At 37.6% G+C, this 15,243-nt stretch overlaps 1 protein-coding gene across 3 annotated transcripts in view; it reads left to right on the plus strand.

Moving 5' to 3' along the window:
• Nucleotides 1–15,243, plus strand: part of TPPP (tubulin polymerization promoting protein) — a 70,482-nt gene that overhangs the window by 8,311 nt on the left and 46,928 nt on the right. For all 3 annotated transcript variants that reach the window (XM_086843513.1, XM_086843529.1, XM_086843519.1), the window contains exon 2: nucleotides 4,540–4,785. In XM_086843513.1, coding sequence (XP_086699639.1) covers nucleotides 4,544–4,785 — 242 coding nt within the window. In that variant the 5' untranslated portion in view covers nucleotides 4,540–4,543. The remainder of the gene's footprint in view (nucleotides 1–4,539; nucleotides 4,786–15,243) is intronic.

Raw genomic sequence — 15,243 nt, forward strand, 5'->3', positions numbered from 1 at the left:
AGCCATGAATTAGTTGTCAGGGTCAGGGCAGGAAAGTTGTTGTCATGCATTCTGACCTGGTAGGATACATGCATATTCAAAGAGTTGCATAAGCTTCTGAAATTATTGGAAAAAATACTCTGGGATTCAGTAAGTCTTCCTTGCTGCTGAGAGATAGATTGCTTCTAAGAGCAATTCCCACAAATTCCCACAAATCTAGTGCTAAACCAGAATTCCTGCAATTTTTGACACCTAGAGTGGGTGTGATAAGTGAAGGAGTGTAAATTAATATAAATCCTTCAGTGGAGTTGGCATTTGGTCAGTACTGAGGCTTTGGGTATTCACACAGCTCTAGAAATTGACAACTGAAATTTACAGAAACAGTAACTCCTTGTCCCATCTTTTTTGAAGAATACAGGTTAATAAGTGCCTTTATATAGTGGAGGTCTCCCAGCTGTTTGTCTGCAGATGAGTATATATTCTAGTCTCTGGCTAAAAGGAAGTTTGATATTAGAAAACTTTTTCTAGTGGGTTAGGCATGTGCTGAGAACACAGATCTGCACTTTCAGTCTACTTAGCATAAGATAGTCATCAAGTCAGTGGCTGACATCAGTTAACATGAGTTAGTTTGATCCCTGGCTTAATCTCTGTGTAATGTACTGTATTATCTACCTATTGCAAAGTGAGGGATGGGACAAGACTGTTTTTTCATGTTACCAAAGGACACAGACTACAGCAGTTTATAACACTACACCTGACTGTCTAAGTTTTCTGTGGGTTTCTGAAACTCCATTTTTTGGGGGGATAGTTATTTCATAAACCTCCTAAACTCTAGCATCTGCTTGTACCTCTTTCTTATCTGGCTGCTTTTGATGATGTGGACCTGATTGGTTGGAGCATGCAGTATTTGGAAAGAATTGTATTGGTGGTTAGTCCCACCTTCCTTCTTTCTGCTGGCTCTGGAAATTGGTATCGTGCAATTGTGTACATATTAGACTTTTTGGATAGTGATGAAAGGCATTTCTTTGGTTAGCTGTAATTGTAGTCGGCATCTACACAGCTCGTGCTTTTGATCAGTGGCTTAATTTTGTTGTACTGAATTTTAGATTTGGTATTGTAATCACTTTCTTTTGTCTTTGACCAATCATCTTGCTATGGCCCTGCCCCAAATTACTCCTAATCTTTACTTCTAGAAGAATCTACCAAGCTCCTTTGTATTCCTTTGTCCAGGAAAAAGGGTAAGGAAGACTCAAAGCAGCATTTGATCTTGAATTTTTGTCAAATAGGTTATGCTTCATTTCCATTTGAGAGAACATTTCTTCAACGTGACATGATCTCCTTCCTTATCTTTAATCACAAAAAAAAGTTAAAAGAGCTAGCCCATTCAAAGTCTCATGTCACATCCTGTGTTGTGCAGTTCTTTACCTTCTAATTACAGTATGTTAATAAATACAGTTCTCTTCACACTGTGTTGTTTGTAGTGTTTAGAAATAAAAGTTTAAATTGACACTAGATATTTTTTCATAAATCCAGGTAGCTTCTTTTTAATACGTTTAATGCTATTACATAGGATTTTAACAAGTAAACTGTAATTATGATTCAACAAGGAGTGTCCATGATAATATTTGGCAACCACTGCACAGCCCTGGTTTTAATCTCTCCTTGACTTTCTGCTTTAGATGGCAAGGATTTATTTGAAATGAGTCTGTTTTGCATACCAGATTTCACCATTCAAAACTAATGCCTTTTCTGTAGTGTCTGCTCTGCCTGATCCAGAACTACTCAAACCACCCCAACACAAAGTCCATTTATTAATAAGTGAGAGAAGTAAGTCTGGAAACTACCTTTCTGAAGGCCAATTATGTTCCTTTGAGCATTTTTCCTATAACAGGTCTATAAAGTTTAAATTTATTTGTAAAGTTGAAATTTATTAACTACAGAAGGTAAGAAATCTTTTCAGTTGATACAGCTATCATATTAAAGACTGTATAAGATAGTAAAACATGATTTTGCTGTGCTGTGCAAAGTTGAGATATGGTTATAGGCAAAAAATCATTAAGGAAAATTGGCCAGCGAGGTACTGACACTGGCTAAGGAAAGATTTTGTTCAGGAGAAACTTAAAAATGTAGGCACATAGTTATGTTCTCCAATTTCAGATGAGACAGAGTTGCGTGGGTGTTTTCTTGTTTATAGCTTGTAAACTGTGCTATTGTTCTATCTTTTAAAGATACTTACTCTGAGTATAACTTCTTAAGAGAACTGCTAAGAGCAAGAAGGAGCTATCTTTGAACATTTCTTAGAAAGTTTATTTGCCAAAAGATAAAATTACAATTTGATGCAAACCATACATACCTTGCCATGGCAAATTCCCACCTTGTCCTGTCCCATTTCTTGCATATGAAGGTAACTTTGTTTTTTAATATGCTGCAGAGACTTTGTTTTTTGCTGATCTGTACTCTCTTTCTCTAGCCAGTTAGTATTAGCTTGGAAAATTTCTGTCTCTATAGTCCAGCTCCAGTTGATTTGAAATGGTACAAACTTGGATGAGACTTCTGCTTTTGGAAGTCAGGCTTCCTTGAATATAGAGGTACATTACAGATCTTCATGATCTGATTTTTAATGAAATACTCTTTGCATATATTGTGTCAATAGTATTTTTTGGTTTTTTTCTTACTACTGTTTTGGTAGCAAAAGAATGTAGCCTGATGAAACAGAAGATTTGATCTAGACAAAATTTAGTAAATATATATGTATCTGTAATGTTTGTAGTAGCTTGCAATTTACTGTGCATGGTTTTTGTTTTGGAGTTTCAGTGTTGGGATACTTTCAGATCAGTCTTCTGAGGTAAAATGCAAAGGAAATAGAAATGGGAATTGGTTACTTTTTAAACTCTTTAATGAACTTGCTATTTTCAAACTATTTTTTCCCTTCTGTACTTCTCTTTTTATTTCATAGATGCACATACAGTTCTCAGGCTACAGGTAGTAAATTTCTGTCATATTAATTATAATTTAGCATTTTGGTTTGTTGACCAAAACTTGTGCTGGCTGTGTAAACAAAACAGAAGGATGCCCAGGCTTAGTATATGGCAAGGGATTTAAGCATTTACGTGAGTGTTTTCAAAAGAGGCAATAGTTCTTTGGCCATGCTATGTTTGCTCAAGTGTGAAGGACAAAAGTCCTTTTAGTATGTTTTTAATCAAAAGATTCTTTCTAATTTAAAAGCTTAGCAATAACTGCTGCGTAGCAAATAGTTATGGTTAGTTCTGTTACAGTGTGCAGGAAAGGGTATGTCTTGCTTGTTTGAGTGACAGAGTTTAAACAATATAGGATAGAGGTAGAATTTTAAAACTCTCCCTTGCTGAGCCATTTGTACTGATGTACAGTATATAAACCAAAAGAACTTCCTATCTGATGAAGAAATAAAACCTTAACTAGAAATACCTACCAATCTCTACATGCATTAATCATGTCTTACATACAGCTGGGACTTTGGAAGAACGGGTAGGTGAGTATGACTGGCTTTCCAGCCCCCATCTAGCATTTGCAGATTTCTGACGCTTGAACCATATCTTTGTGGGTTAAAACTTTGTAGCAGCAGCACCGATGTGACTGTGGCAACAGTCTGTGTGCAGCTGTTGGGGCAGGCAGACAGTGTACCTTGTGCCTAGGCTCTTAAGTGCCTCCTACTTCTGCCATGCCAAGAGTGCATGAGGTTTCTGTGACATGCTTCTAACACTTCATGATTTGGTTTTTTTTATGAAGAGACCTGAAAATAGTATCCTGTTGTTCAGTTAAGGTTTCATTTAAAAGGCAAACCTATACTATATGTACTTGGAGTAGTCAAGAAAGTTCTTGTCTGCAGTAATGACATCCCTTCTCAGTATGCCTCTGTCATGGATATGTTCATTCCAAATGAATTCCACAGCTACAGTTCTTTGGACATAAACTTGAGAAATAAATGGTCTGGATAACAGGAGAGACTTATCATGTACTTGTTAGCCCTTACATAATGTAACGTAAGGGTTCTAACATTAATATTTTTACTGCATTTCAGAAGTACTCGATTTTTCAGTTAAAAAAAAAAAAAACAAACTAAAAGCTAAAGTCCAGAAAACAGAGTGATGTTTATTTTTCCTTCAGAAATACAAGTACATAGTAATGCCTGTGGTTTAAAGAACATACTTCTATTCAAATCAACAGAGTGACTGTGATGATTGCTATTTAAGAAAAAAAAAGGAACAAATACTAAGTATTCTTTTGATGGCTGATGTAATGATGGTGTAACTAGTTTTGTGTCCCTGGTTTCTTGCCCTCCTTTTTTTTTTTTTATATTTATTTTTTTAATTTTTAATGTACTAGAATTTTTTCCCCAGATGGGCAGAGAGTTACATAGTTATCTGCTTAGACTGATGGTGGAGGGTAGTGAGTTCTTGCTAACTTTACAGACCGTTTATTCTTCATATGGACTTCGTATGTTGTGACATGGATTCTAGCATGTAGATTGAAAGTAATCTAGTGCAAATTAATGTAATAAGTTTACCCTCCTTTTCTTTGTAGCACAATGGCTGACAAATCAGCAAAACCAGCAAAAAGATTATCTGATTCAAACTCTGAGGGAGCTGCGGCAGGAGAGATAAGTGCTCTGGAAGAGGCCTTTAGAAAATTTGCCATCCATGGTGATACGAGAGCTACAGGAAAAGAAATGCATGGGAAGAACTGGTCAAAGCTATGTAAGGACTGCCATATCATAGATGGGAAGAATGTGACAACCACAGATGTTGACATTGTCTTCAGTAAAATCAAGTAAGTTCATTTTACCCATAATTTCATTGTCTCCCTCCCCCCCTCACCCCATATTTTGTAGGCACCATCTAAATTTACCTTCTGTTGCTTCTGATGTTGTGAAACTGTATTTGACAAAGTCAATTTCTTTCTTGTTCCTTTACAAGATTTTCTTGCTTGATTTGAAGATACAGCTTTCAGCTTCTGATCTGTTATCTAAAATTGACTTCAGTTTCACAGGTGTCATTCTATACAAAGAGTAGGATGTGATCAGGATAAATGCGGGCTATTCCAATAAACTGGACTGCAGTAAGTGCTGTCAGTGTTTCATAAAAGATATCTGGATGAAGTCAGGATGTCAGGATGATCTTGCCAAAGCTTGGCCTCAGAGGACTTGAGGCTAAGGTGGGATATGTACTAAAAGTCAATATTCTAACAACAATCATGATGTCTAGCACAATACCAGCTCAGGCTTGAAGTGTAGGACCGTGACAGACTGATGGTGAATATGGGATGGTGACCCTTGTCTGTGATGAATTAGGATTATCTAGGTTGTCTGATCTTATTTTTGTGACTGGAGCTTTAGTGAAACTTTCTTCCCAGTTAAAAACCAGGCTTAGTCAGAAACTTGTAAAATCTAAGAGAAGATATTAAAGGAAATATGTTAACAAGGAATTTATCTGTTATGACATGTTCTGTATTAAGCCCCAAATATTTTTTTTTAGTTTTGCTTTATGTGTAAAATTAGATTATTTTCACCTTTTGTATTCCCCTGGCATCTGATATGATAATCTTGTCTTTTCTGCCTTTTATTACCACAGTAATTGTTTAAATTGTCTCACACATCATTGTGCTGAGGGACATGCTTTTAAAAGGCGTCCCTTAATTGTACTTGTAGCTTGTAGGAACACTTACTTGGCTTGTGTACTCAACTGTTGTGGTGTAATGCTGGGAGAACATGCAAACTGCATTGCTTGCAAGGTAGTTGGAAAATCTTGCTACATGCACTACCCATTTAGACTGCATCAAAGTGGAGAAAGAGAAGAAAATACCTTTAATCTTGAAAGTTATCCAGTGTAACATGTATGGTTAGAATGACTTTACTTATTTGATTTATTTCTTTCTTTGTTTCTTTTCTCCTTGGGGATCTTATCTAGATAACTGAAAACACTACATATGCATACTCTCACCCTCTTGTCCTTGTATCAGTCCCTACTTGTATTTTCTTGAAAGTTGTGGTAATGGAGTTAGATATACCATCAGAGAACTGGCTTATTTGAAATGGTTGTTTACGCTGTGAGGTTTTGTTTCTTTCTTGATCTATGATATTTTCAAGTTTTCTTTGACTTTCATCAGCTTAAAACTTTATTTCCTGTAGATAAATATAATCTTATTGCTACTTTCTCATATCAGTTTCTAGGCTCTTTAGTGACAGAATGACCCTGTGATATGGCATAAACAGATGCACAGCATTAGCAGTTACAAAGAAGTATCAGGTTTGGTGATTGTTGGGGCAGAAGGAATCCAGTCCTGATGTGCAGGAGTGAATTGTAAGGTGGCTGAGACTCCTGGGGAATGTCAGCAAATCCCTTGCTGCTGTTGAATGCTCCTGGCTCAGCCTGGGGATTCTTGTCTTTGTCTCTTGAGGGGGAGGACTAGTTCAGCAGTTTCTCAGAGTTCACTCCTGTGACTTCTGTTATGTGTTGTCATTTCTCTGGGAAGAGGCATGCCATCTTTTTCTCTATCCAGTTGTCCTGGTTTAACCCCAGCCAGCAGCCAAACCCCACACATCCACTTGCTCACTCCCCTACCAGCAGCAGTGGGGAGAGAATTTAGAGTAAAAGCTGAGTAAAAAGCTGAGTAAAAGTAAAAAGCTTTATCTCATGGGTTGAGATAAAGACAGTTTAATAGGAAAAGCAGAAGCCATGCGCATAAGCAAAACAAAACAAGAAATTAATTCACTGCTTCCCTTGGGCAGCCAGATGTTCAGCCATCCCCAGAAGAGCAGTGCCCCATCACATGTAACAGTGACTTGGGAAGACAAACACTATCACTCCAAAGGTCCCTCCTCTTCCTCCTTCTTCCTCACACTTTATTTACTGAGCCATGATGTCATGTGGTCTGGAATATCCCTTGGTCATTTGGGGTCACTTGTCCTGGCTTGGTCTCCTCCCAAGCACCCCACCCCCCCCCATTCCTTGCCAGCGTGGCAGTATGGAAAGCAGAAAGGGCCTTGGCTCTGTGCAAGTCCTGCTCAGCAATAACAAAAACACCTCTAAGTTATCAACCCTGTGCTCAGCACAAATCCAAAACAGCCCCACACCAGCCACTGGGAAGAAAACAAACTTTACCCCAGCCAAAACCAGCACTAGTATTTAATAGCTTAGTAGATGGCTGCATCAAATGCAAAAGTATCTTGTTTAATTTTTTGTTCATTCTTTGACATGTACATGTAACATATATTTTATATATTCTTCTATTTTAAAATTATTTTATTTTTAAATTGTATTGCTTAAGTGACATATGGAAGCTGAATTTTCTGTCTTTATTAGGAAGGTCTGTATTTTTTGAATGTATTCTTTCAGTAGGTATACTTCCACAGTTCACAAAAAACCTGTTCAGGTTTTGTGGTTTTTTTACATTTTTATTCTTGGCTGCATGTGTCGCAAGTCTTTTTAGTCTAGATCACATTTATTTCACATATGATATTTTAGGTTTTAAAAGGGAAGATCTAATGGCTATAGGAACTCAAGTGTTAGTAATATGCCTCAGCTTAGGAGGGTTAAGCATCAGCTGGGTATACAGGATTTCTTGAGCATGTTCAGACAGCTGTTTTTCCTTGCTTTCTCTTTTACTTCACATTTAACCCTAAGCTCAAGGATAATGATAGATTTAGTAATGCATAAAAGCAGACATACTCACATAATAAACTCATACTCATTTTTATTTTATAAGCAGTTTTTTCCCAGCAGAGCTCTATGATTTTTTGACATACCAAGTTTTTCCCTATATATGTTAAGTATAAAACCTTAAACACTATAGAATAATCTTCAACTCCCTCCAAAAGTACAAAGTGCAGCTTCCATGCCTCAATAAGAATTCTGCTTATGGTTCACTCTTGGTTTTGGACTCCTGAGCTAAAGTGTGTCTCACAAGATTAGCTTCAGCCTGGGATTCTTATGATCAGCCAAAGTAATGGTTCAGTGGGATGGGGTGGACTTTAGCAGTTGTAGGCTAGCCAGGGAACGCAACAAACATTTGAAAAAAGTGTTTGCCATACCCAACTACAATTGCCATCTAGCATTGTGCTAGAACTTCCAAATATATTTTCTGTTGGTTCTATTAATGGGAAGCAACTGTACATAGCAGGGTTGTTTTCTAGCAAGCTATACTTAGAGTTTATGACAATGGCACATACTGTTCAGACACTAGAAAATAATTAATCTGGTAGAAATGTTTTTTGGATTCATGAGTTACTATGTATAAAGCCTATATTTGTTGTCTTGCTAACTTTTCCAGGCTTCTGCCAGTAGTAGTAGATACTGGCAAAATAGGTAGGAACTAAATGTTGCTGATAGGGTAAAATAACAAAGAAAATTAGTAAGAGATATATTTACCTAAGAGCTACTGAAAGATAACATTCTATTTGCCGATTGGCAACTTGCTCTGCTCTAGGAGAGATTTTACCTCTGAAATAATGAACATTTTTATAGACTTACCCCTCTCAACCTCTGCCAAACCAAGTGAACAAAACTTTTGTAGGTTTTAAATGTCTGTGATACTTCTTGAAAACTGGGACCTATGAGTCTGTCTTTCAGAGATTAGTTCATTTAAAGTTAAATTTAATATTGTTATAAAGGTTGCAGAAATTCCATTGAGCCTTTGTTCCAAAAAAGAAAATAAGTGTAGAATGCATGAGGATGTCAGGTGAGACTGAAATGTAATTTGTCTGTTTATCTTGCATAAAAGGTCTACTGAAGGGCTTCATGAGAGCACAACATTTATATGTACTTCAGGATAAGAAGAAATCTAATGCAAAGAATCCACAGCAGTAGACATGAAAAAAATATTTCTAGAATTACATTCTTTGGTAAGAAAATATGTAAATTTGGTGATCTCTCCCCTTCCCCCCCAAATATTTTTGTTTAACAGTAATTTTTAGGGTCCCACAAATCCTTTCAATTTGGTGGATTGTAATATAAGTTTGTTTGTTAAAATTGTCAGCTCAGAAAATACAAGAAATGAAGCAGCAAAGAATTTTGCAGTGGAATTACTTGAAAGGAAAAGCTAAAGCCCCTTTCCGAGAGTAGCCACATGTATGAATATTTATGATTTGCATCCCTAGAGACCAGAGTTAAAACACCTAAATTTATGCCAAATATTTGTATTGCATTAATGCAGTTGGAATAGACTGCTGTTTCTGTAATGAGTAGATGAGTAAACTTCTCTTATTTTTTAGGTTATAAAGCACACAATAAAGCCATCTCTTACAATGTCACTAACTTACCCTGCATCCTGTACCTGGGAGAGCAAAGGAAATTGTGAAGAGTGAATGACAAAAGTTCTACCATGTCTTATGGGATGAAAAATGTTAAAAACTGCAGCAAAACCAACAGAAGTGTACATAACTGTAAATGTAATTATGCAGTAAACTTTCTCTTTTGTAGTTTCATGGTCAGCACTTGCGACATTGTACTCCTCTCTTTGTATGTTCCGTGGACTACGTAAAACAGTAACACCAGTTGCAGAGTAAATTTTAATTTCAAAGCTAGCTTAAAGTTACTTGCTTAAAGTTATGTAAAAATCCCTTCTGCTAATTGGTACCAGGAAAACCTTTTCTCTGTAAATAGGAAAAATGAGGCAACCTCTTCTCAGAAAAAAAACAGCTTACATGATTGTTAAGAAGAAAAAAAAAAAATCCTGAAAATACTTCATAGGAAGTGATTTTTTTAACTGGTCCATTAATTCACTGCCATACTTGAAGACAAAGAATAAGTCATAGTCATATTCTACAGGAGAAGAAGTTTTTGTAAATTAGTGTATCTGAAGTATTTGTGACAGGACCAAAACTAGTACTACAACAATTTTTGTTATGATAATATCTTCAGTTTCTTTGTACCTCAGGTTTCTGCTAAAATGTAGGAGTTTAGCATGAATATCTTAGTAATATTAGATCATTCAAATCATTAATTTTTCACATACTCTCTGAACTTTATATAGACATCTTTCTTTTGTATTTTTTTAATGAAAAGTGATAATGCAATCTGGGCCTACTGAATTTAGAAACATGCAATATGCAGGCATGGAATAGCATTTGAAGATGGATGGTTTTTCCTGACAGTGGGAATTCCAGGGGCATCTTTTGGTAGCTGAAACACCTGCTTTCTTGGAAAATTTCTTCATTAACTGGTTCTTTTCTGGTACTCTTCTGGAGTTCTAAAAGTTTGTAGGCTGTGTGTCTTGTATTTTGCTTGCAGAGTGCAAGTATGGATTTACTGAATCTTGTTGCCTTGGAGAAAGCAAGGTCATTGGTGACAGAGGAGAAGGGCACTGAAGAGTTCTGCATTTGGTATGAAAAGCAACATGTGGCTGCATTCTTCTTATTCCAGCAAGATGGTGAGACACAACAGTCTAAGAACTTCAGGATTTTTGTATTAAGGAAAGCAGAACACCCAAGAATAATAGATGCTACTGAACTCTGATCAACATTCCAGCATGTTGCCTTAGGAACTTAAATTTCTTTGTTTATTGAGGGTCAACAACTGCTCTGGGAAATTTGATATGTTAGCTATGCCATACACATACTCCACTTGTTGTATGTAGTTAACATGGTAATAGTAATAGCCTTGATATAAATACATCTGCTCTTATTTTAGAAGTGTTACCACTCAGCACAGCAAGAATATGTTTTAAGCACTGCCATAAAACTTCTATTCTATGACATTATTAGATAGAAAAATAAAAATATTTCTGTTTACACTGGCATGTTGCTATGGTTGCAGGCAGGCCTGGGTGACGTCAGCCCTTGGATCCATTGTGAGCATTTATTTAGGTAGTCATCTCCATGGAAACATTTGTTTGTTTTGATGTTACTATGTGTTAAATTTTAAACAAAGTTTTGCAGTTCTATACTGGATTGTTATTGAAGATTAGTTAAGCTACAGAAGCATTGTATATATACCTTACTCCCTCCCTCTAAAGTATTCTTGGTAAAAGATCAAGTGGAAGCATAATTGTCTTCTGACATTAGTATTTCATTAGTAGTTCCTGATGTTGCTTTGACATGTTTTCTTGTTGCTGAGGAAGCCATGTATTCTAAAGGCCAGAAAACTCTCCTCCATCCATTTGAGAAAGGAAGGTTTTGTTCCCATGGAGAATCTTCACAACACACTTTACTGTGCCCTGACTTTTGAGCAGACCCACCCGTGTGCTATCCTCACTGTCTTGCACTCTTGGCTGTTTAGCCTAATTCCCATAGCCTGGATCAGTCAGGTCTCTGCAGGAGTGCTTCCACCTGAGAACAGCTGGGCCCTAATGCAGCAATAGTTCACCATGGCTGCAAGACTTGAAATGGGTAATGTTTGCTCTGAGAAGCTGGCAAGAAAACTCTTGGCAAGAATGAGTACATGCTTTTCTCATTTGTCAGCTGTAATGTAATTGTTGTCTTTTCTTTGTATTGAACAAGTATGATGCTTCTTGCTTTCTTATTGTATTTGAAGGGACTAGCACTTTGACCCCTGAGCTTGTTCAAAACAAGTATCTATCCATGAGGTTCCTCTGAAGTAAATAGTCTTTAATAGAGATTTTTATTAAAGCCTCTCAAATTTTCGAAGTTTTTAGATAGGTGTGAAGTGGTTTTTATATATAAATGAAGCACCTAGTAGTTGCAAGCTGTGTTTTACATCCCTACTGCAGGCATTCTTTTGATAGTGGCACAGAAAAGGATTTTTATGCATAAAGTAGGCATAACAGTTAACTTTTTTACTTTAAGGTGTCTGCATCAGGAAGTTTTAAGTGGATATTAAACAATGCACAGAGCAAAATCTTTTCTGTTAAGTCTCAGGCAAACTGTGAAGCTGTGCATTTTTATGTAGAAATGTAAGTAAGTTTCAACAGAAAGTGTTCTTTTTTGTGGCATTTTTATTTTAATTGAAATTAAGATTCAACTGCCTTTCTTGTCTAAAGAGCAAAATGTAATTTTGCTATTTGCACTTTATCCTTCAAAAGCTTTTTATTTAAAAAACAAAGCAGCTTTTCTCCCTCTTCTGCCAAGAAGCATAAATTCTAAAAGTAGTGATTGCATATGAAATGGAATATAGTTTTAAATTCACTTGCTGTAATACAGGTTTGTTTTATGCATGTGTAATGGATACATTTTATACCTGTGATGATTGCTGATTAGGATTTTAAAAACACCATTTTGTAGGAGCAGACATCACATGAAAACCTATAGATACAGTGGTGAGTGATTCATTTCCCAGCTGATAGGGAATGCTGCATGATGTCATACACAGTACTATATATAGCAGTTTGCTTGGTGTTTGCCACACTTTGTGGCCTATTCCACTTGTGTGCTACAAGAACTTCTACTGGCTTAGAGTAGAAGTTAGTTGTTGTTTTGTTGTTTGGTTTGTTGGGTTTTTTTTTGCAGGTCAGCCTATTGCACCATAATTTAAAACTACCTGCTTTTCATTTATAAAAGCAGCTATGTGAAATCTGCCTTGGTTCTACTGATTAAATAAACTAAGTAACAAGCAAGCATTTTTCAGATTGTTAAATATCAATTTTGATTTCATGGATTGAAGTAGAAGTTGGTTAAGACGTAGAGGACAAGGCAGCCTTTTTTGCAGAAACCAGGTGATTGTACACAAAGTTTAAGATCCTGAGAGGAATGATCAAGATTAACAACAGAATTACAAACCTGAACTTCAGAAGGGCATATCTTGGCCCCTTCATGGCAACAGGCTAACAAGAGTAAACAGGAAGCTTCTGACTGAGCTGGACCACGAGAAGGAGATACACAAGAGACAGAAGCAGGGAGAGGCTTTGTGGGAGGAATACAGCCCATGCATGAAGAGACACAGTGAGGAAAATTACAGGCCAATCAACATAACCTCTCAGTCCCTGGGGAGGTTATGAAGCAAATCCTTTTGGAAGTCCCTCCTCAACACACAAAGGGCAAGAAGGTGATTTGGAGCAACCAGCATGGATTTGCCAAGGAGGAGTTATGCCTGATTTCACTCACTGCTTTCTCTGATGAAATGACTGACACTGTGGGTAAAGGGGTGTAGTTAGTATGCACTGATTATGGCAAGGACTCGACCCCAGTCACATCATCACTAGATGGGTGAGGCATGGGCTGGAGAGGAGGCCAGCTGTCTAGGAGGCAGCTCTGGAGGTGGTGATGGTGTCAGTGTCGTACTTTAACCCCAGCTGGAAAGTAAGCCCCATGTAGCCACTCTCTGTTTCTGCCACCACTGGGATGGAGAAAAGGATCAGAAGGATAAGAGTGAGAAAACTTTTGAGTAAAACCAGTTCAATAAGAAAAGCAAAAACTGCTCACACAAGCAAAGCAAACCAAGGAAGTAATTTACCCCTTCCCATGGGCAGGCAGGTATTCAGCCATCCCCAAAAAAGCAGAGCTCCATCATGCAAAATAGTGACTTTAAAAGACCATCACTCTGAATATCTCCCCATTTCCTCATTCCCAACGCTTGTATGCTGAGTATGATGTCATATGATATGGAATATATTATGGGTCAGCTGGGGTCAGCTGTCCTGACCATATCCCTTCCCAACTCCTTGCATACCCCCAGTCTTCTCCCTGGAGGAGCAGTAGGAGAAGCAGAAAAGGCCATGGTGCTGTGTAAGTGCTGCTCAGCAGTAACAAACACATCTCTATATTATCAACACTGTTTTCAACACAAATCTAAAATACCACTTCATACTAGTCACCGGGAAGAAAATTAACTCTACTCTAGCCACAACCAGCACAGATGGGAAACTTCTGAAGGTGAGGTGACAGCAGTCCTTGCAGTGAGTGTGACTTGTGGCAGCAAGGAAAGGTAGCTACATCCTGGGCTACATGAGTTGGTGTGTGGTCAGCAGGTCTGGGGAAGTGATCCTTCCTTTCAGCTTAGATTTGTAGGACTGTATTGGGAGTGCTGTGCCCAGTCTGGGGCTCCCCTATGCAGGAAACTGGAACAGGCCTGGTGCAGGACCACCAAGATGGTCAGGGGGCTGGCTGTTGTACATGGTAACCTCTGAAATAAATACAAGTTTCTTTGTGCTCCTGTATAGACAGTAGAAATTAACTCCTTGTTCTGAAATTAGTGGAAATTTCATAGGGAAAAAAGTGTGTGTATATAGATGTTATTTACTCCTAAAAGTAGACGTGATCTAGAAATCCTTCATCTTGGAAAGAGGATCAATATACTATATATGTTGTAATTAGATTCATTTAATCTGCCTATGTGTGTAAAACTGCTAAAAGAATTTAGATGTAGTCCGCTTGGGATGTGATGTTTGTGAATGGAAGTGCACTCCATCTGACGTCTTTATCATTCTTCAACCTTTTTATTTGCCTTAACTTTAAAAAATAACAGTGTCTTGACTTGGAAGAGCCTAATTGATGTATTCTTTCTATTACTGAGATGTTTAGGAGGAATTTTTAATACCTGAATTGGAACAAGTCTTATTAAATACTGGACACTAAATCCTCACCAGGATTAGTAAAAATGGTGTTAGTTTCTGGCAGTATTGGAATTGTAGGGTTTTTTTGTGTGTGTCTGTGTGCACGCTAAACTGAAGGAACATGAATGAAATCCAAATTTTTATTGAAGCTTGATCTCTCTGTCTGACTTTCTGCAGAGTTTTAATGCATGTGCATGTATTCCCATGAATTTAAAAAGAAAGTAAATATAATTTTGGTAGGGAGTTCTGATACAATCCTCCCCCTCAAAAGGAGCAGACTTTCCCTTTGAAACTTCTTCTTCCATGTTACAGTCATTTTTTGTTTCTCATTTTTACAAAGGTTGTGGATATTACCAGCAGATCAGTAATTTTCAAAACCTTGCTGAGCCTATGAATGTTGGTGCTGATTCTGCAGGCTCCCAGAACATTTAAATTGGCTAAAGAAATCTCCATGGCAACTTTTTCTAGGGAGATGTTCTGTTGGATGGTGCAGTTTTATGGTTGAAGGAGCAAATGTAGGAAAGCCCTGAGTTTCAGCAAGGAAAGCTGACTGCAGCTGGCAGTGGAGGCAGGAGTACTGTGGTTCAGATGTTGTACCCTTGTGGTGAGGAGTAAGAAGAGCAGCTCACCTCCTGCCTGTGCCCATTGTTTTTGGCAGTGCAGGCATTCCCAGCAGTGATTGCTGAAAAGAGTGTCAGTCCCTCAGGCGGGCAGGGGTTGTTTCTGTATTGTCTGTGCATTTGTAATTCAGGGAAGAAGACCAACCAGAAAGCCCCACTGCAGGGT

This window comes from Cyanistes caeruleus, chromosome 1 (assembly GCF_971803275.1).
Source record: "Cyanistes caeruleus chromosome 1, bCyaCae1.hap1.1, whole genome shotgun sequence".
NCBI lineage: Eukaryota > Metazoa > Chordata > Aves > Passeriformes > Paridae > Cyanistes > Cyanistes caeruleus.